General features: G+C 42.9%; 2 protein-coding genes across 3 annotated transcripts in view; one reads left to right on the forward strand and one right to left on the reverse strand.

Moving 5' to 3' along the window:
• The first annotated feature begins 1,112 nt into the window (after positions 1-1,112).
• On the forward strand, positions 1,113-3,533 carry PSMB4 (proteasome 20S subunit beta 4). The gene is made up of 7 exons (XM_034990029.1): positions 1,113-1,301; positions 1,528-1,734; positions 2,011-2,157; positions 2,333-2,414; positions 2,791-2,907; positions 3,117-3,205; positions 3,410-3,533. Exons 1-7 carry the CDS (start codon positions 1,162-1,164, stop codon positions 3,420-3,422), a joined length of 795 nt encoding a protein of 264 aa, XP_034845920.1. The 5' UTR covers positions 1,113-1,161; the 3' UTR covers positions 3,423-3,533.
• A 1,863-nt stretch (positions 3,534-5,396) lies between these two features.
• POGZ (pogo transposable element derived with ZNF domain) overlaps positions 5,397-24,607 on the reverse strand; it is a 51,052-nt gene continuing 31,841 nt past the window's right edge. The window contains exons 5-19 of one of the 2 annotated variants that reach the window (XM_034990028.1): positions 24,230-24,338; positions 22,719-23,009; positions 22,420-22,611; positions 20,209-20,318; positions 18,798-19,135; positions 18,285-18,439; positions 13,322-13,422; positions 12,638-12,784; positions 9,841-9,975; positions 9,556-9,728; positions 9,259-9,399; positions 8,744-8,800; positions 8,440-8,552; positions 8,203-8,227; positions 5,397-8,065 (exon numbers count right to left, since the gene is read on the reverse strand). In XM_034990028.1, the coding sequence (XP_034845919.1) occupies positions 6,394-8,065; positions 8,203-8,227; positions 8,440-8,552; positions 8,744-8,800; positions 9,259-9,399; positions 9,556-9,728; positions 9,841-9,975; positions 12,638-12,784; positions 13,322-13,422; positions 18,285-18,439; positions 18,798-19,135; positions 20,209-20,318; positions 22,420-22,611; positions 22,719-23,009; positions 24,230-24,338 (3,759 nt within the window). In that variant the 3' untranslated portion in view covers positions 5,397-6,393. Of the gene's footprint in view, positions 8,066-8,202; positions 8,228-8,439; positions 8,553-8,743; positions 8,801-9,258; positions 9,400-9,555; positions 9,729-9,840; positions 9,976-12,637; positions 12,785-13,321; positions 13,423-18,284; positions 18,440-18,797; positions 19,136-20,208; positions 20,319-22,419; positions 22,639-22,718; positions 23,010-24,229; positions 24,339-24,607 lie in introns of both variants that reach the window. The other variant, XM_034990027.1, reaches the window with a different exon arrangement.

Genomic DNA, 24,607 nt, shown 5'->3' on the forward strand with positions numbered 1-24,607 from the left:
GTCCTCCTTAGCATATGAATAAGTTCTCTCAAAACCTCCCTTTTTCCTTACCTCCCCTAACCTTATAGTATATAATCAGCCACCCCTCACAACCCCAGGGCAGCAGCTGTTTTTGCCCATGGATCCTGTCCCTGTGCTTTAATAAAATCACCTTTTTGCACCAAAGACCTCTCAATTCTTCCTTGGCCATCAGCTTCGAACCCTAACGTCTTTCCCACATCAGGGAGGAGTGGCAAAGTAGTGGTTTTAGATTCACCAGTTTGATTCTAGACACTGCTTCCAGTGCCTGATACAGAACCACATCGGAACGGGAACTCCTGGAATTTAGTTTCACGCCCACAGTCAATGGAATTTTTCTGCTGCTCACGAGGAGGGCAAGAACACTGACAATAAGGGAACTTTCACACATCTGTCCAGGGTCCCATAGAGTGTGATCCACCTGGGATACCATACACCCCAGGGCATGCACATCTGTATGATTAAAAGATTCTCCTATATCAGAGAACAAGCACGGGGAGCGGCAGGCAGACGGAGAAGCAGGCTCCCTTTAATGGAGGACTTGATCCCAGAATCCTGGGATCATGACCTGAGCTGAAGGCAGACGCTTAACCCACTGAGCCACCCAGACGTCCCTATATGATTCCTTTTTAAATCTGGGCTTGAAGACTCAGATCTTTACTTGCTGTGCGGTCAGGTAAATAACTACGCCACAAGCCTTATTTATAAAATAGGTCGAATAATGCCTGCTATACAGGACTGCTTTGAGAAGTACAGACGTCTGTAAGCGATCCTGGTTCACTGTCAGTTTCACGTGGGGCTTTTTGATAAAGATCCAAAAAAGGACACGAGAATTTCTGCCTCCACAGTGTCTTGAAGTGGCTCCCCATACCCACCTCCCAATCAACCTCCCTTCCTTGAACTTGTGCGTCAGAACACTCTGATCTAGTCCAGCCTCTACTGCGATGCAACCAAGCGCTGCGACGCCAGAAAATTCCAACTCTCTGGGTCTCTGCCACCAACCACGAGGATGCTTACGGTCGGCTGTGACCTCATCAACATGGCTGCTGGAAGCGGCTGGCAGGAAGAAGGTGTGGCCACCGAAGGGTCACTTCCGCTTCCGTTGGCGCATGCGTTATCATTTCTTCTGCCACCGTGACTAAGATGGAAGCGTTTTTGGAGTCGCGGTCCAGACTTTGGGCCGGAGGTCCGGCTCCCGGGCAGTTTTACCACATCCCGCCTACTCCTGGTGCCTCCGTGGAGCCGGCGTCCGCGCCCTACGGGGGTCCGATTACGCACACGCAGTAAGTTCTCGGCGTCTTAGCCTGCGCAGGGGGCGGGACGGGGAGGCCTGGAAGGGCCGGTCGGTTCTGAGGAAACCGGGGAAGGCGAGGTGCGGACCGCGGGGCCGAGAGTCCCGAAGAGTGAAAGGAGACATGGAAAATCAGAAGCGGAACCCACTGCGTGGAAGAGAGCTCAGGCTCTTCTCCTGTGCCTCTCCCCTCGCCAGACCTCCCTCTCTCTGTCTAGGAACCCCATGGTGACCGGGACCTCGGTCCTGGGCGTTAAGTTTGAGGGTGGAGTGGTGATTGCGGCAGACATGCTGGGCTCCTACGGCTCCTTGGCTCGTTTCCGCAACATCTCTCGCATTATGCGAGTCAACGACAGCACCATGCTGGGTGCTTCCGGAGACTACGCAGATTTCCAGTATTTGAAGCAAGTTCTCGGCCAGATGGTGTAAGTTATTTGGAGAATAGGGGATAGATCCCAGGTGGGGAGAGGAAGTCACTGTTTTTGTCTTTAAATCCCCTTAGAAGTTCTAGAGTGGAGGACTTTGAGGCTGCAGCAGAGGACAGAAAAATTGTTGGGGGTGGAAGATGAGAGTGTTTGCAATACATAGTTTTCGGCGTTAGGGGATGTAAAATGGGGAAGATTATGGTAACTTCTTTTGCGGGGTGGGTGGAATTCCCGACTTCCATTCTTTCCTTTTTCTCATGACCAATTCCTTTTAAGGATTGATGAAGAGCTGTTGGGAGATGGACACAGCTATAGTCCTAGAGCTATTCATTCATGGCTGACCAGGGCCATGTACAGCCGCCGCTCCAAGATGAACCCCCTGTGGAACACCATGGTCATTGGAGGCTATGCTGATGGAGAGAGGTTGACTTGTAACTTAATTTCCCCAACTACCCAACCTCTGGTGTCTGTGTAGTGTTTTATCTCTTCCTCTGAGTGAATGCCACTTCTCAGACCCCATGGCCCCATCTTGCAGCTAAGATACCTAAGAAAACCTAAGATGAAATGAATTCTTTGACCTGTTGTGTTGTCCTGTTAGCTTCCTTGGTTATGTGGACATGCTTGGTGTCGCTTATGAAGCCCCTTCCCTGGCCACTGGTTATGGTGCATACTTGGCTCAGGTAAGTGCATGAGAGGGGAGGGAAGACAAGGCAGTGGGGGCTAGTTGTCATCTGCTTGTTCTTCCCTTGAAATTCCAACGTGAGGACTAGGCTAGGATCCCTACTGCTGGGCAGATGGCTTTCTTTATAGTCTGGAGGCTATGTGTTGGCACTTATATTCTGATGACAAAGTGGTATGTCAGATTCAGTAGACATGTGCAAAGAGGGATGCCCTAGAATTTACCCTTCAAGTTGGTGTTAGCACAGGTAAGCAGAATTCAGTGTGGTGAGGCAGTAGGTGGATTGTCGTCTTTTTTTTTTAATCATTTATACTGTGGATTTGGGACCAACAGGTGTTCAGCCCCTGGTATCTCCCATGTTTTTCCCATTTCCCTAGCCTCTACTGCGAGAAGTTCTGGAGAAGCAGCCAGTCCTGAGCCAGACTGAGGCCCGAGAGCTAGTGGAACGCTGCATGCGAGTGCTGTATTATCGAGATGCCCGTTCTTATAACCGGGTGAGGAGGGATATGAATAATAAAGAAATGGGACTCTAACTGGTGGGCTCTGGATAGTTGTAATACCTGGGTCTTCGCTTTTGAAGAACAGATTACCAAATTTCCTCTTTTCAGATTGGGGAAGATCCCTAACTTGACCTTTGAGTAGGTCTCAGGGACTTCATGGGGTGGGGGGTAGAATTTTCATTGGGAACTCTGCTTTCTTTCAGTTTCAAATCGCCACTGTCACCGAAAAAGGTGTTGAAATTGAGGGACCACTGTCTGCAGAGACTAACTGGGAGATTGCTCACATGATCAGGTGATTGAAATTAAAATTACAGAATTAAAAATAAGTGGTAGAACAGTTGGGAGGCCCGTTGGCTTGTACTAAGCTGGGTTTTTCTGGAGGTCTCAACCAAAAGAATTCTTTGGGTTGAGAGGGTTTTGGTTGGAGGATAGAGTTGCATTTAGGAATTAATTCCTCGATGGTGTCACAATTTTATTATGCTCTCTTCCTTTTTAGTGGCTTTGAATGAAATACAGATGCATTATCCAGAACTGCAGTTGTACCCTTCTTCTAACTTTGAACTTGGCTGGTTCAGAGGTATACTTTTCTATTGTAAAATAAATCAGTCCTTTGAAATGCTTGCTGAGTGGTTTTATTGTCTTAAGTCACACCAGGAGTGAAGGTGTCAAGTACTGCCACATGCCATCTCCCTCCCTGCTGACAGAACCCTCGGCTCTTGATTCTTACAGCAAATACAGGATTTTCTGCATGACGGTACAGGAGATGCACCACTGTCATTTGGGCCTGTACTAGAAAACAGCTTCGTAGAGAGGCCAGGCTTAATCTTTGTGGGATAACAAAGTGCTTAACATTTTTCTTCAACGTTTCCACCCATGTGCTAGATTCTTAAAGATTTTCTGGTTTAATGTTGGCTGCAAATGTGATTTTAGTTAAAACACCATTTCAAAGATGGAAATGTAGCATCTAATAAAGCTGCTCTGGGTAAGCTTCAATCCCTCACCCATGCCACCTCCTCACCCTTAATACTAAGTAACTTCAACATTTAACTTAAATGTTTATTGTCCATATCTAGTATCAGAAAACGTCTTAAAATTACTGTGTTCATTTAAAAGTCCTAAGTTTAGCTGTGAGTCAGATCACTTGGGGCATTAGCCAAAATTCTCCCAAAATGGTGTTAAACCTGAACTTGAAAAATGAACACCCTAGGTGATTCAGATGCACATCCTCTCTAAACTGCTTTGAGAAACTAGTATAGGCAGCAAACTGAAAACTGCAGAAGTTTAGTGAGGTGAGAGCGCTGACGGGGAGATCAAAATATCCCTCCATTTTATCCATGTTACGACAAAACTAGTAAATGAAAAGTAAAAAGAAACCATGAGTTTTCTATTTCAGTCTTCCACATACTCAGTCTCAACACAGAAAGTAGTCAATAAATACTTGTTTATTGATTAAACTGAATTATAAAAAAAACAAAACAAAAAAAACTTCCTTCTACTACTAAGCCATGCGGGTGGAATCCACAAAGATAACTTCCTGGCCAAACCCAGCTGATCCACTGTTGGTGTTATGGTCTTAAAAAAATTACCCATCAAGAAAGTCATATAGTATGCAGAGGCCAGGAACCCAGCTCTGCTGAGGCTGGGGCTGCTGTGGAGACTACCAAAGAGAAGGATTAGGTCATTGTAGATAGTTGACCATAGTTCTTGAACTTTCTCAAAGGCAAAGGGTTGACTTCAAAGTCCGTATTTGTCAAAATGGCATCAGGCAAAAAAGCTGGGGAAGAGAAGCCCAAGAGAAGATGGATCCTCAGTTCACTTTTCAGATGCCATGGGTTCATGAAGCTGGCCAAACTGTTTATGGGCGGGATCACTCCAGTTCACTATATTATAGTGTGCTGGGGGTTAAAAAACCAAAAAATGGAGGTGAGGAGAAACAGGGTAGTAACAAATGTCACACCCGTACCACCAGGCCCATCACATCTTGAGCATGTCCCAGTCTGTGAAAGCCTACTAAAATAGGGTTACCTAGAAAAAAAACCACATTGTTTATAAATCCATTTCCCCTCATTTTATTAAATGTTCCACTTATGTACATTTTAAAGATGAACCATTTACAAGCCTATTGCAGGCTGCCTCCTTAGCTCCCAGGAGGGACATGTTGCTGAAAGCCTTGGGATGGACAGAAGGTTTAGCTGTGGGAAAGCTGGACTTGGGTTTTTGTTCCTTTTCTCTGTATGATACAGTACATTTCAGTTTATAACCATGAGTACATACAGTTAAAAAAAATCCCTCATGCAAATCGTAGAAAAATTCTTTCCTTGAAGCTGGCAGTGAAAAATAAAGATTCATGTCTTTTTCTTTGTGCACACCCCTGTGTGTTTCTTCTTCAGGTCACACTGTTCTCTAAGCATTAAGAGAAGTAAGGAAAGCCACAGGGTAAGCAGGATTTCAACAAGTGGTCTGTCTTGTTTTTAAAGTTCAACACTTCTTGCACAAGCTCCTGGCTGTAGGACATGTGATCTCTTGAACAGGCATGCTGTCCACTTAACATGATGCAGACCCATACACTGGGAATGGCTTCCACCCTAACACTGTGATCACCTCAGTACCTCTTGCTTGCTAATGACACATGTATGATTCTTTGTCCAGAGTGATGATGTGAGCATGGGAAAAGGGGTAAGGATCCCAAGTGCAAAGAATATTGGTTTTGTCATGTTTTTGTTGGAGGGAGGGTGGTGAGGAAAAACAAATCTAATTCATCATTCTGGATGAGAGGTGACTTCATGCATTTTTAAAGCCACAATTTTGTATCTCAGAGTTGCTGGAGAAATCAACATCTCTGGAGAGGGAAGGAAGGAAAGGAGAAGGAAGAGAGTTCAGTGGGTTTTTTTTTTCCATTTTCATTTTTATATAAAAGTGTTAAGACCACAATGAAAAAAGTTTTTTTTATCCATATATATAATAAACCAGAGTTTGTGAGCTACATATTTTTGTCTTTCCCATCTTCAGAAATGTTCTCACATTGACAATGGTTGGATAGCATCATGCCCAAAGACATTGCCACACAGTAAAACAAACAAAAAAAAATCCAGATGTACTATGATACAATTGAGGTAAAAGGGGAAACAAAAAATTTAACATTCGCCCACGAAGAATTTTTTTTTCTTTTTCTTGATTTTGTCAGAAAAATACCAAACACAGTGATTTAAATTTAAAAAAAAAAAAGTCACGAAAACCTGTTTTTAGCAGAAGTGAACGACCAATGGGCCAGCTCTTGGCTCAGACGGGATCACTACTGGTATTCCTAATAATCCACAAATCCACAGGGAAACAGAAGTCACCATCGGGGGGAATGGTGGCATAAAATTAAAAAATATAAACCAAATACCCGACCTGGCATATCCCCTTTCCCCGAAATCCCCCTACCCTCCCCTTCACACTTTCCCACCCCCACTCCACACCCGCTCATGACCCCAACACTCAAATCTCCATCAGATCTAGGTCAGCTTCTTCAAAGCCATAAAAGGACTCGGTCTCGCTTTCACCCTCAAAGAGCTGGTGAAGGCTTTCAGGCTCAATTGTCTCTTCAGGAGATGACCTGGGTCGGGGAGTGGAAGCTGAGGGCTCCTCAGACTGTTCCCCACTCAGCTTCAGCTGCTCCTCTAGGGAGGCAATGAGCTCCTCCTGCATGTCAGCATTTCTCGTGGGTGAGTGAATGTTGCCATCAGGGCCAGGCAGAACACTAGCCACAAGGAAGGACCGCTGCACCAGCTCTGGACAGTCCCCAATGACGCCCAGCACCTCGGCCAGCCAGACCAGCACCAGTTGAAGCAGGACATCAGAATCGCACGCGTTATCTGCCATTTCCCGAGCCTGCTCCTTCCACTTTTTGTGTAGGAAGTTCTTGACAGTTCGTTTGATGCATACATCTAAGGGCTGGATTTTGGAGCTACAGCCTGCGGGGACCACCGCAGGCAAGGTGCTAGAGGCACTAAGCATAGCCAGCACCTCTTCGGACAAGTGAGTGCGATGACAGTCCATCACAAGCATGCCTTTGCTGCGCTGGCAAGCGGTGTGCTTCTGCCACACTCGGGCTGACCACAGCTCCATGATCTCGTCATCACTGTAGCCACTCTCCTTCGCCTCTAGCAATATAGAGTCTGGCACATTAGCAGGTTGATCCATTTGTCCTCGGTAGAAAACCAGGGTGGGGAGGACAGTGCCATCTGCTAGAATGGCCAGCACCACGTCACACCAAGGTTCCCCTGTGCCCACTGTCTGCAGGGCATTCTCCTTACGGTCATCACTGCTCAGCACCTCTGTATCCAGGAACAAGGAGATCTCATCAATAGCCACAATCATGGACAAGGGTAAGTCCTGGTTGTGAATCTGTCGTTGTACGAATTCAATGAAGAGTCCTGCATTCTCTGCCACATCCTTAGGTAGGGTGTGGGCCACAGCTCGTCGGGCATGGGGAGTCAGGTGGTGCCGGAGCATGAAACGCACAGCCCACTCATAAGAGATCTTAAACCCCCCCTCCAAAGAACGTCCTATTTTGGTGGCCTTCTGGAACAAGGTCTCCTCATTCACAGGTAGCTGTTGCTCTCGCTGGGTTAGGACCCACTCAGCCAGCTTCTCTTCTGCTTCTAAGCTCAGATATTTGCCCTCCAGATTCTCCCCCTGGGAGGCCTGGAAGCGCCGAAGCCAACGCCGGATCCGTCGCTGGGGATTTCGGAAGTGTTCAGCGGCCTGTTCTGTATTGCAGCACAGGGCAAACAGTACCACTCGAAGCTTCTTCACAGACAGCTGCTCCTTCTTGCCAACCCCACTGCCACTACCACCCCCTGTTGCCTGCTCAGGCTCCTGGATGACTGGGCTCCCTTCATCCTGGTCATCAACATTCAGACATTCGGCTCCCTCTGCAGCCAAGGGTGGAAGGGCTAAAGGCTGGGGGTGGGTTGGGGTTGGTGGTGGGGTTGCAGTTGAGGCTGGTGACGGGAGTGCTTGGGCCATAGGAGTTGGAAGCTCTTCAGGCTCAGCTGGGGTGGCCCCCGCAGATTTCACAGTGGCAGTTTTATTAGAGGGGAAGGCAGGAAGCGGATATATATTCTTCAAGCCCCGGTCATGGACTCGGTCACGAGTGTGGCCATGTCTAAAGGGTTAGCAAAGAGAGGAAAAGAAAGCTCAGTTAAACCAGGAAAATGAAATACTAATAGTAGCAGCGATAATAATAATAGATGAAAACACACTGAAAATAGAAATTAAACCATGAAGTGAGATTCCTGTTACCTTGAGTGAGACATCCAAGTGAGTCCTATAGGAAATGAGACAATAAAGAAATGTTAACTCAAAGAAACAAGCCCTCCAGTCTTATATGAATGTCAGGCTGGAATGCTTCCAATTTGGTGATGTCTATCTGAACAGTGGACGAGCTAGCCCAGGTAGAGAGGCTCCTGACTCATGGTAGGACTTATATCCTTATTTTCTTTTTTTGTTGTCCCACTAACTCCCATCTCTACTACTTACCCCGTGGCAGGATGCTGCTGGATCTGTGAGAGGGGTTGAATACCAAATGCTTGGCCATGGCATCTCCCACAGAGGTAACAAAGGTACATGAAGTGCAAGCCAGCTTGATTCCACTAAGAAAAAGAATCAAGAGTATATTAAACAAATGTATCAGTGACACTAGGGATAAAATCTGAGGTCTAATAAAGAGAGTATCCTTTCTCCTCTTTCTCAAATTAATTCACATACCCCTCCCTAAGTTACTTAAAAGGATTTAATGTAAGAACGTGAAAAATTAAGAGACCATCACTAAGTTTTCCCTTACCTCACAGAATTTTTAAACAAAGCCAAATACTTGGGGCTCTTGCGTGGAACATGATTGCTGAGAAAGACAAAGAGAAAACAGCATGAGTTAGGGGGTTCTGATCATTAACCAAGAGATCTTGGTCTCTGACAATGCCCCAACAAAAGAGATGCCACTTTAATCCATCCTCACCTCAACCCAAGCCAGTTTTCCTGTCATATTAATATTCCCTATGAGTATGCACATGAATCACCAGGAGAGCTATTAAAACACACATTCTGATTGAGTAGCCTGGGGTTGGGGAGCAGAGGCTGAATTTCTAACAAGCTCCCATCTACTTCTGCTGGTCTTTGGGCCACACTCTGAGTAGCAAGGTCCTACAAAATTAGAGCACAGACCATCAAAGCCAAATGAACATGGGTTTGACTCTTACCCTGCTAGGAGAGATGGACAAACAGCTCTAAGAGTTGAAGGAGGGAATGAAATGAGTTCTGGAGAATCTGAACTTCCAGATAAGATGTTTAACAGAGACTTACTTGATCATGTGGTTGGCGTAGGCTCGAGAGCAGCAGGTGCTATAGCGACAGAGAGAGCAGTGAACATAAGTAGGGAAATGATTAGGGAAATCCGGGATCTCAAAGCTGCACTCCAGGCACGTCTGCCGGCCCATGACACTCCTGTCAAGAAACAAAGAAATTTCTTGTTAACGCCCCAGGAGTCCTCAAACTGTGGTGGCTTCAGACAACAGATCCTGCTAAAAGGCTACTAGATTACACTGGCTATAGGAGTCGTCGTGCCCACCCGACCCCCAGCCTCCAGAAGAAGGCACTGACATTTTCCTAACAGCTCTCTTCTGGATGTTGCGCCGGACAGGGGGATAAAGGAAGACAGGCAGAGGGTCCGTTGAGGAGGACAGTGGTGCTGCCTCCTGCAAGGTGCTGGGAGGTGCATCATTGGAGGAAACAGGAACAGTTCGTGGCTGCCCTCGGGAAGCCCGGATTGTCACCTGCAAGCCAAGGGAAGGAACAATTAGACACTGTGCTAAACCTTGGAATACTGATAATCTCTATTCCCCCCGCCCCCTGGATCTATAGAAGAAACGGTGACAAGCCCTTTACCTTCGTGCCTGGTTTCAAACCTTCTAGCTGCTTGGGTTTACGGAAGGTTTTATGGTGCTGAAGCTTGTGTTCAATTTTGTCCTTGGCAAAGAGAAACTGCAGCCGGCATTTGTTGCAGTGATAAACATTCCTCTTCTGAAGGGGGGAAAAGAAAGAGAATCCCTTGAAGATTCCCAATAAATTTTCTTTCCTGATGAGAAGGTAGATTAATGCTAACAATCATCCTTTCCCCCTTTCTGTGGGTAACTGAAAGAGGAAGAAAGATACACAACACCAAAACCTACCATTGAGAATCATCACCTCCCATGGTCCCAAAGAAAGGCAGATTCACAGCCAGGATGACTAGGTCCTCCAACCATCTCTTCCTGACTTGGTTTAACAATGTGGATTAGTGGCTTAAGCTTTACTTGCCCCTACTCTGTCTTTACAATGCAGACAGTGCTACCTACTTCTGGACATTCTTCTTTTTTTTAAACACAGTAAAATGTACATTACTAAAAAAAAAATCTTTACTTTTTATTCCATATTCCTTCATGTTTTAAGTCTGCCTTCAATTCCAACCCTCCATCCCTTTGCACAGAAACAACTTGTTACCAGTTTCTTGGGTATTCTTTCATGGACAGTCTATGCACATAGCCACATAACACAAACACATCTCCAATCACAATCTCCCTCTTTGTCCTTTCTTTTCCTTTCTTAACATGAATGACAGTATTTTTCTCTACCTTTTCTATACCTTTCTATCCCTTGCTATTTTTCCTCTTAACACATCAATATATAGACATGCACTTGTCCCTGTGACACAAGTTTGAGGATGCAGACTGCCTACTACTGAAGTCCTTCAGAAACAAGACCCAGGTCTATGGTTTTCTTCCCAGGATAACAAGACTCCATTTACCTGAGTACAAGGGACAATTTCCATGCTGCTCTTTGGAAATACACATGTGGAGGATTACAGGCAGTCACCCCTATGCATATGAGTATGTGAGCCCAAGAGGGAGCTCACATGTGACAGTGCAGGAACGTGTGTGCAGACCCAGGCAAATGTTAAGCACAGGTGCACCCATCTGGTTCTCCATTTTGTGTCTTCTCTATATACCTTCACTCTTCTCTAGTGGCTCCTTCCTTGCAGCATTTTAAAACAAGGCCCTATTTAACCCATCTTAAAATCAAAACACAAAAGCAAGAACAAATTCTCTTCTGCTACCTCTTCCCCTGGATGTGCCAACCCTCAGTCTTCCCCTTCTGAAACTTGTAAAAAAGTTGTTTCCAGGGCCGCCTGGGTGGCTCAGTTGGTTAAGCCACTGCCTTCGGCTCAGGTCATGATCCTGGAGTCCTGGGATCGAGTCCCGCATCAGGCTCCCTGCTCAGCGGGGAGTCTGCTTCTCCCTCTGGCCCTCCCCTCTCTCATGCTCTCTGTATCTCATTCTCTCTCTCAAATAAATAAATAAAATCTTAAAAAAAAAAAAAAAGTTTTTCCATTTCCTCACCTCTTCATTCATCCTGCTGAAATCTGACTTCCACTCTGCTAACCAACCACATGGCGTCCATCAACGTTGCTAAATTAAAGGTTGGCCTCTAAGTTTCTATAGTGCTTGACATCTTCCTGCAACATTTTGATCACACCCCTTTCTTCAAAACACTTTCCTCCCCTTAGCTTCCTTGACATCAAGTCTCTTCTGGTTTTCCTCCTAGGACTATGGTACTGGCTTTGTAGACAGAGTCTTCAGAGGTTCTAAACCTTCATCTTATTCTCAATTGGGGGTGAGGGAACATGGCAACTTCTACGTTTAAAATCACTTTATTTATGTAATTATGATTCCTAAGTATGTTTTCCACAACTCAGGCTTTTCTCCCAAGCTTCAGACCTATATATCCAACTACCTGTTCAATAGACAACTATATTCGCTGAACTCAGAATACCCAAACATGTAATCCCCACTTCTGCTGCCAACCTTACTTTCTACAGTGTTTCTATCTCAATACATAGTCTCACCATTCATCCATTTTTCCCGAGACAGAATTTTAGGCACTATTCCTAACTCCCTCCTCTATACCTTTACCAAATCCATCTCTAAATTGTAAATATCACTTACCTTCTCAATATCTCTCAACTCTATCCTCTTCTTTTCAAAGCCAAAAGCCACTACTGTCTCTCACCTAAACCAAAAGAGCCTTTGGCGTGTCCCCCTAACTGTGGTCTTAATCTCTTTCAATTCATTCTCCTAATGCAGCCAGTGTAATAGTAACTTAAAACAAATTTGACCATATCACTCAAGGACTTAAAAAATCCCTTTAATGCCTCTCCAATGACTTAAAAAAGTTGAAACCCCTTTTCATGGCTTATAGGATTTTCTACCACCTGTTTCCTAACTTCCAACCTCCCCCTTGTGGCCAACACTCCAACCACACTGAACTTCCTTTAATTCTATGAACCTTCACTCTGTGCTTGGAGGACACCGTTCTTCCATCCCACTTCACATGGCTCACCCTTCCTCACACTTTAGGCCTTGAATACTCTTCTTCCAAGAAAGCCTTAGCAGGCTCCCAAAATAGGTATATGCTTTTATATATCTTATACTTCCCCTAACACAGTATTCTCTAGTATACTATTTGTGTTGTACACCACTAAATCCCTGGCACCTAGCCCAGTGCATGGCATATAATTGAAATTTGGCCAATTTTTGCAAACGTACATACAGTATCTTCTCTACCAAAATCTGCCTAGCTCAGCCCTGGCCCCAGCATCCATAAAATTAAAAAAATGAGAATATGGGAATTGCTTGGTGCCTGGTACCTGGTGCCTCATGTAATGCTGTTGGAATGCATTGCCATTTTTGAAGACCTTCAGGCAATAAGGGCAGAGCAGATGCCGAGTATCCTCATGGATCATCCGAAAATGGACATCTACCTCAGAGTAGAGTGAGGAGCGATATTGACACACCTGAGTCACATAAGAGGGAAAATAAGCTAAGAGTGAACAACTGAGGCCTTAAAAAAGAGGTAGCAACAAAAATGTCAAAGTAAGAGAAAAATAAGTTTTCCTAAATGCATAGAAATCAAATTTTTATTCTGACTCTGTAATGCAGGGCTACTTGTGATAGATTCAGCTGTTAAGATAAAAATAGGGGAAGGACAAGAAAGTCTGAGAACAATCCACTTTGTGACTAAGAGGAGTAAAGTTTTCTTTGTCCATTTCTACAGGGCCATTCAGGAGACACATTCCTGCAGTACATGTGTATGTTTGTTCCCTGGCTGGGTACATGCACATGTTCCTTTAACGTTTTTCTCTGGCATGGAAAATCCTGAAAACAGACTCTAGGTTTATTATTTCTTCTGGATCTCCACAGAGTTCCTAAAAAACTGAGTGTATGCAGTAGGTATGCAGCAATGTTCATTTTAGTGGATTCTTTGTAGAATTCTCAGTGTAGAATCCACTGAGAGCGAAATGGCTAAAGCTCCCTAGAGAAAAAGGCAATACCTGGCAGACATAAGGCATCTCTCCAGGCTTATGAGTATCCTTCATATGCTGGAGAAATAGTGGCTCACTCTCAAACGCCCACTCACAGATCTTGCACTTGGCTGTAAGAAGAAAAATAATCAATAAATCCACCTGGAAATAAGACCAAAGTCCTGCTGACTCATAATCTTTATCCTCTGACTTCTCTATCTTTACTTTCATTAAATCTCTTCTTTCTTTAAAATGGCTCTGTCTTAACATCTGTGTTGCTGATAACAACAAACCTTTTGCCTCTAGCTCAGACTTCTTACTAAAGCTCCATTCTAGGTTTTGAACTGTTTATAAGACATTTTAATTAGATACTCCACCACCAACTCTAATTCAGCCTCCTTCTGATTCCTGGTTGTTTCGCTTTTCACTTCCCTACCTCCTCCTACACTTAGGCACTATCTCTGAATCTACACCCCTGTGTTCTGTCACCATTATTTCAGAATGTATCTAGGAATGGTCATTTTTCCATTCTCACAGACAAAAACTTGGTAGAAGCCCACATGATTTCCTACTACTAATCAGCTGGCTTCCAATACCTCCTATCTCTCCAATAAATAGTGTCTATACTTTACATACCATTGCCAAATGAATTATTTTAAATTACTACACTGTTTCATCCCTCTGCTCAAAGATAGACAATGATCGTCTCCTATGAATAATTCCAAACATTTATCAAACATCTACTAAATGAGTACAAGAATTTGTCCTCAAAAGACTGACAATCAGGAACAGAAGTTCTTGCCTTGTTATGAGTTGTTGAAATGAATAAACTTTGAAATTGGTCATTTTGTCAACCTTATAAGGCTACAATTCTGAATTTTTAATAATAATTTGAATTGCTACACATTTTGAATTAGACAAAATAACTATTTTTCTTATGGTCACTGGAATTATTTTCAAGTTTTTGCAAATGTAGAAATTGTGAATTTGAAGCTTCAAGCATTTACTGGAAAATGTCCAATCCCTGCTCCCCCAGAAGAGTGAAACTGAAATAATTCTTTAAAGTAAACAAACAAAAAACCAGGGATTCTTAATCTGGGGTCCATGGACGATGCCTCAGGGAACCTAGGTATCCCCTGAAATTATTTGCGAAAGAGTAAACTGTTTATTTTCTGGGAAGAGGGTTCACAAGTTTTGTGTTTATCTCAAAGGGGTATGGCAACCCATTTAGAAGCACTGACTAGAGATTCATTAAGTGCTACAAAGACACAAATAAAAAATTCTATCTGAAAGAATGAAGATAAGCTGTAAGATATATGAGCTGAACGTTGAAAGAATAGGGGTTTGCAAGACACAGGGACCAAGAGAAGAACAGGAACAAAGGCAGGGAGATATGGAAGTGCACGCCATGTTTGGGAAATAGTAACTAAGTGTCAACTAAAAATGACAATATTTTGGGGGTGCCTGGGTGGCTCAGTCAGTTAAGCATCTGCCTTCGGCTCAGGTCATGATCCCGGGGTCCTGGGATCAAGCCCCACGTTGGGGTCCCTGCTGAGCAGGGAGCCTGCTTCCCCCTCTCCCTCTGCCTGCCACTCTGCCCACTTGTGTGCGTGCTCTCTCTCTGTCAAATAAATAAATAAAATCTTAAAAAAAATAAAAATGACAGTATTTTCTCCTTTTGCGCTTTGCCTCTTAATTCAATTTGTCATTAATTGCTTTTCTTTTTTTTTCCTAGAACATCTTTAAATATCGGTGCTTTCCAACTTTCTGTCCTAACCTTTCCTATTCTGTGTTCTCCCTGGGCAATCTCATTCAACCTTGAAGCTCTTCCTACAACCTATGTATCAGCTCTCTTGGTATAGCTGTTACACAACATCAATAACAACAACATTAATTAAAGCAATTTCTAACACATAAACACTATACTAAGATTTATATATATTATCTCATACCAAGAAAACCAGTGAGATAGAAACCTAAGGCATCAGTCAGTTTAAGACATCTCTAGTAACCATCCACATCTGTTCTAGTTCCACACTGGAGCTGGTATGGAAAGATTCCAGAGACAGAATAACTGATTTTGCAAAGTGGCCATCCTAACACGGTCCCTCCCAGCACCATTACCCTCATGTCCTTGACACCTAACACTGTCTTTTACTTTGAGAACATAGGAGTGAACTACTACAGCTTCTGCTTCCTATTCTCCAAATTATGAAAGAAAGGACAGGGGCGCCTAACTGGCTCAGTCGGTTAAGTGTCCAACTCTTTTTTTTTTTTTTTTTTTTTAAAGATTTTATTTATTTATTTATAGGATAGAGAGAGACACAGCGAGAGAGGGAACACAAGCAGGGGAGTGGGAGAGGGAGAAGCAGGCTTCCCGCCGAGCAGGGAGCCCGATGTGGGGCTCGATCCCAGGACCTTGGGATCATGAACTGAGCCGAAAGCAGACGCTTAACGACTGAGCCACCCAGGCGCCCCTAAGCGTCCAACTCTTGATTTTGGCTCAGGTCCTGGAATCGAGCCCCGTGTCAGGCACCCTGCTCAGTGGGGAGTCTGCTTGTCTCCCTCTCCCTCTGGCCCTCCCCCTGCTCGCATGCTCTCTCTCTAAAATAAATAAATCTAAAAAAAAAAAAAAAAAGAAAAGAAAGGATAGATATCTTATACCTTTCTAAGGTTCAGCCAACCTCATCATTCCATATATTCCAAGACTTTATCAAGCAATTAGTTCCCCCTTGGTTGAGTTGTTTTCCACACAGGATCCTCCCCTGACATCTGACCATGGTTTTAAGCCTGAAGCATCCTTCCCTCAACTCTACCTCTTCTTCAGTCTACTGCCCTTAAACAAGTGTGAAGAAAAACACAATGCTATTAATATTATACTATTACTATAATTAAGTGCCATGATCCATTGATGTTTTGGGACAATTCAGGAAATTTGAAAATGGACTAGGTACTAGATGATATTAAGGATTTACGATTGCTTCTGTTAGATCTTGAAAAAGGTACTATGGTTGTATATAGAATACAGTCTTTATTTTTTAGAGATACATACTTAAGTATTTGGGGGTGAAATGTCATTATGTCTATAATTTCATTTAAAAACACTTCAGAAAATAGGGGCGCCTGGGTGGCTCAGTCATTAAGCGTCTGCCTTTGGCTCAGGTCATGATCCTGGGTTCCTGGGATTGAGCCCCACATCAGGCTCCCTGCTCATCAGGTAGCCTGCTTCTCCCTCTCCCACTCCCCCTGCTTGTGTTCCCTCTCTTGCTGTGTCTCTGTGTCTCTCTCTGTCAAATAAATAAATAAATTCTTAAAAAAAACCCTTCAGAAAATAAAAGGAAACTTTTTTTTTTCAAAATTAAAAAGAAAGCAATGGGTCCCAAAATTAACATCAAAAAATAAGCTACTTTTATGCAGGATCTGCCATGGTGTGTGGGGAAGGGGACTATAGAAAAGGTATTTACTTCTTTGGGTCAACAATTTCTCAGGTTTTTGATCAATATAAATTTTAAGTCACAGGATACTCAAAAATGAAAAGTCAGACATAACAAGAGTGAAAAGCGAAGAGAAAAGGACTGATGAGGTTCTGACTGTCTGGGAATCTTTTTTCCCCAGAAGGAAAAACTTCTCTTTCCTATGTATAGTCCTTACATAAATGGAATTAACAAAAGCCCACCCACTGTATAAAAATGAGGTGTATTCAACTAGGAGGTGTAGATGAGTTACTCAGATTTTCTGTCACTGACAGGGAAGACTTTGGGGCCCTAACCAAGACCAAGTTGGCTACTCTGCCATTAACTGCACAGTGGTTGATTCCAATATCTATTCTATTCCCAGATTATTAGTCCAAAGCTCTACCATCTCATTAATTTTTAAGCCCTGATTACATGCTAAAATGATATTTTGGATATACTGATTTAAATAAAATATACTATTAAAATTAATTTCAGAGGCACCTGGCTGGCTCAGTCAGTAAAGCATGCGACTCTTGAACTCAGGATTGTGAGTTCAAGCCCCACGTTGCTGTAGAGCTTACTTAAAAACAAACAACAGAGGCGCCTGGGTGGCTCAGCTGTTAAGCATCTGCCTTTAACTCAGGTCACGATCCCAAGGTCCCGGGATCGAGCCCCACATTGGGCTCCCTGCTTGGCGGGAAGCCTGCTTCTTCCTCTCCCACTCCCCCTGCTTGTGTTCCCTCTCTTGCTGTGTCTCTGTCAAATAAATAAATCATTACTCTCATCTGTCTGAATTCTTCTTGTATTTAAAGACCCTAAAAGTTTAAGTATGACTTTCTGTAAAATCTATCCTCAACGATCTTTTCACTAAACTATTTCACTTATCAATGGTATTATACAATGCACAGGTTTATAATAAATATACTGTCTTGTTCTCATTTCCTTTATTTATGTAATTTCTGTCTCTGCAACAAAACCAGAAATCCCCTGAAGGACATAGGAGATATTCTAGGAAGACTGGGCTCAAATCCTCACAATGGCACCTTATTAGAGATGTATGCTCTGAAGTAAATGACTTAATTTTTGTGAGCCTGTGTTCATTCTGTATTTCCTCATCTGTTAGATGTACAGTGGAGGCGACACACACCTCATCTTACATTTCATTGAAAGCACTGTCTTAATGGTACTTTATAATGTTATCTTTTGTCTTATGTAAAGCCTATCAGGGTACTAACTAAAGTGGAGGTCCAAATATAGATGATCTTAGTAAGGTATCCATTACATTATATTATATACATTACAACACATTACAGTGGTCCTGAATCAAAGCCCCTAACAATTCTAGCACTGAATTCAATTCAGGCTTGAAGAGAAGTCTAAGTTGTAAGAAAAAAGGGTGAGTGAAGTAAGGAATTGCTCAGAAATGTGCAAAGAGCTTCCTCTACACGGATACTCATATAGAAATGATGGGCTCCTCCCAGTGCCATTTAACGAATGAAGAGCAAAGTATACCCCTAGAGTGAGTTTTCCAAACTTACTAGTCGATTCATAAGGACTATGAACATTTTCCAAGTGGCACTGGAGCTGGAAGGGCGTGGAAAACTGGCGGTAACAGTGCTGGCAGATAGTATGACCATCTACCTCACCGTTCTGCTGGTCGAGTTCTACGTGGTGTTTCATATGGTTCATGAATCTGTAGCACAGCACAAGAATACAGAAAACAAAAAAATCAGAACCCTTGGAATCCCAGAACACACATTATGTGCCCTTCCCCTCCCTTGTTTGGGACAGTCCCTTTCTGAGCCCAGAAAAGGGTTCTTGAAACTAAGAGTTCTGTGGAAAGATGTACTGATTTCCCTTACTCCACCCAAAGTTATCTCTTATTATTACCACAATACCTTCTCCTTCTATAGTACCACTTATTGATTTAATGATAATCCTTAGCCAGACTGGAAAACAGGACTACTGACCAAAGAGAAAAGACTAAAACATGTAGGAAAATTTCAGTCTTCTCTTGTCCAGGGTAACCTCTGAGGATCTTTAACACTTACCGAATGTTGTTTTTTAGTCTTTTGGTACAATGTGGGCATCGGAAAGATGTGGCAACCTTAGGGAAGTTTGTGAGTTGGGCCACTTTGCCACCATCCCGTCCATAGTAGAAGTCATCTACTAGCATGATGAGTTTGGTCTGGACAGCATCACCCACATTCTCATTTGGCTCTGGTACTTTGGTAGGTGGTGACAAAGCAGGAATAGGTGTAGAAGAGGGTGTGGAAGCAACAGGAGCTGTTTTCTCAGGGGATGGGGGCTTTGCAGCTGATGGGACACTGGGTTCTGAATCCAGAGATTTTCCTTTCTTCTGGTATTCCACCATTTCTGGGCAACAGTACTATAAAGGAAGATCATTGTGGTTATCCGGGAGGCTGGGATGTGCCAACTCCCCAACCTCATGAACATCTCTTGGGAATGGTTCTAGGTATTCTCATCCAGGTTTCACCCTTCAATTTTCTATAGTGTTTCTAGAATTACGGCTCTTTCTAATGGATATTTATTTATAGCCATATGCCTCTCCAAACCCGGTACCTTGTATTCCTTCCTCCTGCCTTAGATCCTTCAACCACTTACTAGCATACTTGCTTCTGAACTCCATGGCAGGAAGAAATTCCAACCTTTGTGTCCGGACTAATACCAAAAAATGAAAAGGCTAGAAATGGGAACTGGTTAAGGACTCCTGGTTCATCCAAGGACACAATAAATAGAAAATAAACTGAGGGGTACCTAGGTGGCTCAGTCGATTAAGCATATGACTTCAGCTCAGGTCATGATCTCAGGGTCCTAGGATCGAGCCTGCGTTGGGCTCCCCACTCAGCAGGGAGTCTGCTTATCCCTCTTCCTGCTCATGCTCTCTCTCGCTCCCTCAAATAAATAAAATCTTAAAAAAATAGGGGTGCCTGGGTGGCTGCGTTGGTTAAGTGTCTGCCGTTCGCTCAGGTCACGATCCTAGGGTCCTGGGATCGAGACCCATGTAGGGCTCCCTGCTCAGTGAGGAACCTGCTTCTCCTTCTCCCTCTGCCATTTCCCCCACTTGTGCTCTCTGGCTCTGTCAAATAAATAAATAAATCTTAAAAAAAAAAAAAAAGGAAAAAGAAAATAAACCAAGGCCAACTTAGTTTGAGTTGATTATCTAACAAACCTGTCCTCCTGTGCTCCTGTGTAGTTTCAAAATCAACCACAGCCAAGGAATTAAGGTCGCATATGTTCCAATCTACTTGAGAGTCTTTAAACGTATCCTTCTATATTCCAAAGTTTGAAACTCTTCTAAAACAGGCCAAAAGGGAGCATAACCCTTTAAGAAACTTCTAAGTCATTTCAGAGTCCCTGCTTCACAAGCTCCTAATCCTAGAGGAGGTATGCAGTGGTAGCCACTGAAGCTGGATCCCCATCACAACTGGTATCACTTACACACATGTGACCTCTCAAAGCTTCAGTAACACGGAATTGAGCATTACACCGTGGACATATTTTCCGTCCACCATCCTGGAGGTCGAACACTGGGATAGAAGAAGAGGTCACTGGAAGAAGTGAGAAGCATTGATACGATTAATGAGATGATACTGGAAACAGATTACTGGCCCTTTGAAGAAAAGGTTAAACACTCCCTAAAGGGCGTATTAAGGTTGATACACAAGCATGAGTGATCACTATGAGGACCATTCTCTTTACCATTCTTTTAACTCTAGGCCAGGGGTCAGCATATCACAGCTCCTAGACAAAATCCAGCCAGATGCTAACTTCTGTTTGGCCCATGAGCTAGGAACGGATTTTACTTTTCTGTTGTTATACAACTTTTTCTTTAATTCAGGTAACATATACATGAAGTTTACCTCTTAACCATTTTGAAGTGTACAGTTAAGTACATTTGCACTGTTGTACAGGCAATCTCCATAACTTTTTTCATCTTGTAAATCTGAAACTCTGTACCCATTTAACAATTCCCCATTCCTCCCTCCTCTTCGTCCCTGGCAACCCCCAATCTATTTTCCGTCTCTGTGAATTTGACTCCTCTAGGTACCTCATATTAAGTGTAATCACACAGTATTTATCCTCTTGTGACTTAGTTCAGTACTTAGCAGAATGTCTCTCAGAGTTCATGAATGTTGCAGCATGTGTCAGAATCTCCTTCCTTGAACAATACGCTACTATATGTATATATCATATTTTGTTTATTTATTCATCGGTTGATGCTCATTTGGACTGCCTCCACCTTTTGGCTATGGTGAATGCTGCTGCTATGAACATGGGTGTACAAATATCTGCTTGAGTACCTGCTTTCAATTCTTTTGGGTCATACCCCAGAAGCAGAATCGCTGAGTCAGATGGTAATTTTATATTTCACTTTTTGAAAGACCATCATACCAATTTACACTTCCACCAGCAATGCACAGTCCAATACCTACACATCCTCACCAATACTTGTTATTTTGTTTTTTGGAGAAGAGCCATCCTGATGGGTGTGAAGTGGTATCTCAACATGGTTCTGATTTGCATTTCTCTAATCATTAGTGATGGTGAGCATTTTTTCATGTGCTTAACAGCCATTTGTATATCTTGTTTGGAGAAAGGTCTATTCAACTCCTTTGCCCAGTGTTTAACTGCGTTGTTTTTTTGTTGTTGAGTTGTGCTTTATATATTCTAGATGTTAACCCTTTATCAGATATATGATTTGCAAATATTTTTTCCCATTCACTGGGTTGCTTTTTTACTCTGTTCACAGTGTCCCCTTTGATATCCTAAAAGTTTAAAATTTGATATAATCTCATTTATCTATTATTCTTATATCTACTATTATATTTTTCTTTTGTTGTCCATGCTTTTGGTGTCCTATGTAAGAAATCATTGCCAAATCCAATGTCATGAAGCTTTCCCCCTATGTTATCTTCTCTTACAGTTTTAGCTTTTATGTTTAGGTCTTTGGTTCACATAGTTAATTTTTATATATGGTGTTTGGGTCCAACTTCATTGGATGTGGATGTCTGATGTTTCCAATACCATTTGTTAAATGTTTTTACACTTTTTAAATGGTTGAAATGAAAGCAAAAGAAGATATTCTGACACATGAAAATTACATATAATTCAGAGTCCACAAACAGTTTTAGTGGAGCAAGGTCATGCTCATTTGTTTGTATACTGTCTGTGGCTGCTTTTGCACCACAATGGCAGAGCTGAGTAGCTGTGGCAGAGACCATATTTAGTGCATAAAGCCTAAAATACTATCTGGTCCTTTAGAGAAAAAGGTTGGCGACCTCTGCTCCATTGAAAACCCTTATGCTCATATCCTGTCTACACCTGAAAACTTCTCTACCAAATCCCAACTTTAAAACCTTGTGCAGAAATCCACCTCCCTGTGAAGCTTTTTTTTAAATTATTATTAACCCACCCAACTGGTCCATTTCACTCATCTCTACAGCACAAGAAACAGAATTATCTCCTTATAGCTGATTTAGTTACGCTTTTCACAGTGGCTATCCCCTTTCCTACACTAAAGTTTCATGTAACAACAGACTGTGGCAACTATATTCTATGTCTCTACTTCAAAGCATAGAGTTCTAATATAACAAATACTTTATTAATGTTTCTGAATGACTGGATACTCTGTCTTTCAGGTTACTGTACCTTTCATAGAAGACTCAGGTCCGCTGGTTCTCTGGGAGCCATGGGCAGAACTGTTGTTGGATACCACCACTGGCCCAGGACTCTGGCCCAGTGAAGGGATGGTGTTAAGGGTATTCACCAGTTTGGCTACTTCATTGCTATTTTCACCTGTAACCCCAGGTCGCTTCACAGTGACAAAGCTGGCAATGCTCACTGCAGGTGGAGAGGGGAAGGAGGGAGCTATGTTGGCCAAGTGATAATCATCTGTTCTCCACCCACTGCCCCGCCCAGCACTGCCATCTCCACTTCCCAGGGCTCACCTAGCTTGGGATTGGGGGTCTGGCTGGATTGGCCTGGAGGCTGAGCAGCTAGCTGCCCCAGTGAGGTCGGCTGTGTGGCAGTGGGAGTGGTGGAGGTGCTGGGTGTGGACTTGGTCTGCTGGGACTGGGACTGCGGGACGGTGCTTCGAATGGTCAGAGTAGCTGGGATGACAGTGGTGAAGGTGTTGGTGGTGGGCCGCACAGGCATTGTGGAGCCTGGCCTCACTGGGGTCATCTGAGAGAACACTTGTGGGACTCCAACTGTCGGCTTAACAAACTGGGTACCTGGGGCTTCAAAAGAGAGACAAAGAAAAGTACCAAAGCTTGGTCAATGAGCTCACCTCTAATACATTCCACCTGTCTTTACTGAAAATACTGGAATAAGAAAAGATTATTTCCCCAAAGTGTTTGGTGGCCATCAGAGGCTAACAAGAGTAGCATAGACTCTAATGTCTAAGACAATACATATCCAAGGTGATAAAAGATCCTAAGGAATCAGCCCTATTAAACTGAAGAAAGAAGATTCCTATCAACTCCTCCCAAAACACCTTACCACACTGCCTTTTTAATCCCAAGAACATAATCAGGAGTAGCTTGACCTCAGTACTGGAAGAGCGAGGATGAGTACAGAGTAGGAGGCAGTGTGCGTATGTATAGGCCAGAGGGCAGCTGTAGTCCTAAGAAAGCAATCTTTTTTTCTCAGGATACTAAAGGAGTCTTCCATTCTTTCATATGAACTCAAACAGAAGACGGACTATGCCATTCTACTAGGATCCCAGAGGTGAATCTCCTGGCTCAGCTGTAAACAATTCCACTGACAAATATATAAGAAATACCAGAACTAGGTAAGTTAAATTCATGAGACTTTCATGAGAAAGGCCAAAAGCACTGTGTGGGCTCTGAGAACAACAAAAACTTAGGAAGACAAGCTCATGGAGGCACCCATACATCAACTAAATTAGGCTATTTTTTGGCCTGAATTGTAGTAAACTTATAGACACTAAGTAAAGAACTGTGGGGAAAATTATGAGATTTTAAAAAATTATTTTCAATTTAGTTTCTTAAAAAAAATATTAACTAGTCATTGGCAAATTTATCATCAAAGGGTAGGTCATTTGTTTAATTTATATCCAAGATCTATGCTATAAAATTAAAGCAAAATAAAGTTTATAATCCCACCATGTAAGTGAGTAGACTTGTAAGAAATATGGAATTTGGGAGTTTGCAATAATATTCCTTCAGGATAACAAACACTAAAACACCAGAAACAGAAAAATGACTAAACCCTGTTTGAAGGGTGGTAAAAAGTTGAAAAGAAAAATAAATAAAAACCACCACCCTGGCCAAAGGTTAGAAACAGTTTTTTAAAAATTGGGCTTAAATCAATATGATCTTTATATTTTTAGATTTTCCTTAAACACATTTTTTAAATGACCAAGAATATTTTGAGACAAGAAAAACAAATCTTCTGGATGCCAGTTTATTTAGAATGGGTAGACATTTTTCCTTACCTGGGACTAGTGTTATTGGTCTAACCGTTTGACCTTGCTGTACGTTCAGCACAATCCCAACCTGATTCATTGCATTTTGTACAGGCCGGACATTTCTTACAGGAAATCCCTGCATTAAAAGCAAAATGATCTTTAACATGGAGATCAGCTAACACTAAGCAGAGATTACAATAAGACTACATCCTAAAAAATTCCCACACTCTTACCTAGTGGTTCTTTTTCTAGAGGTAGAGCTTTTAAATGACTGAGATGGAGAAATCTAGGAATTTTGGCAAACTTTTGAGTGACAAAATATCAAAACTGAAGAAGCTTTAGTACATATGAGCAAAAATGAAAACCTACTTTCCTGTCTTAAAAGAACCTCAGCTTAAAAAATAC

This window comes from Mirounga leonina, unplaced genomic scaffold, assembly GCF_011800145.1.
Source record: "Mirounga leonina isolate KUSES-001 unplaced genomic scaffold, KU_Mleo_1.0 Mir_493, whole genome shotgun sequence".
Classification (NCBI taxonomy): Eukaryota; Metazoa; Chordata; class Mammalia; order Carnivora; family Phocidae; genus Mirounga; species Mirounga leonina.

Coding starts and splice junctions, on each gene's coding strand:
- PSMB4 (XM_034990029.1), top strand. CDS start 1,162: ATGGAAGCGTTTTTGGAGTCGCGGTCCAGACTTTGGGCCGGAGGTCCG. Junction 1,302..1,527: donor GGTCCGATTACGCACACGCA/GTAAGTTCTCGG, acceptor CTCTCTGTCTAG/GAACCCCATGGTGACCGGGA. Junction 2,908..3,116: donor ATGCCCGTTCTTATAACCGG/GTGAGGAGGGAT, acceptor GCTTTCTTTCAG/TTTCAAATCGCCACTGTCAC.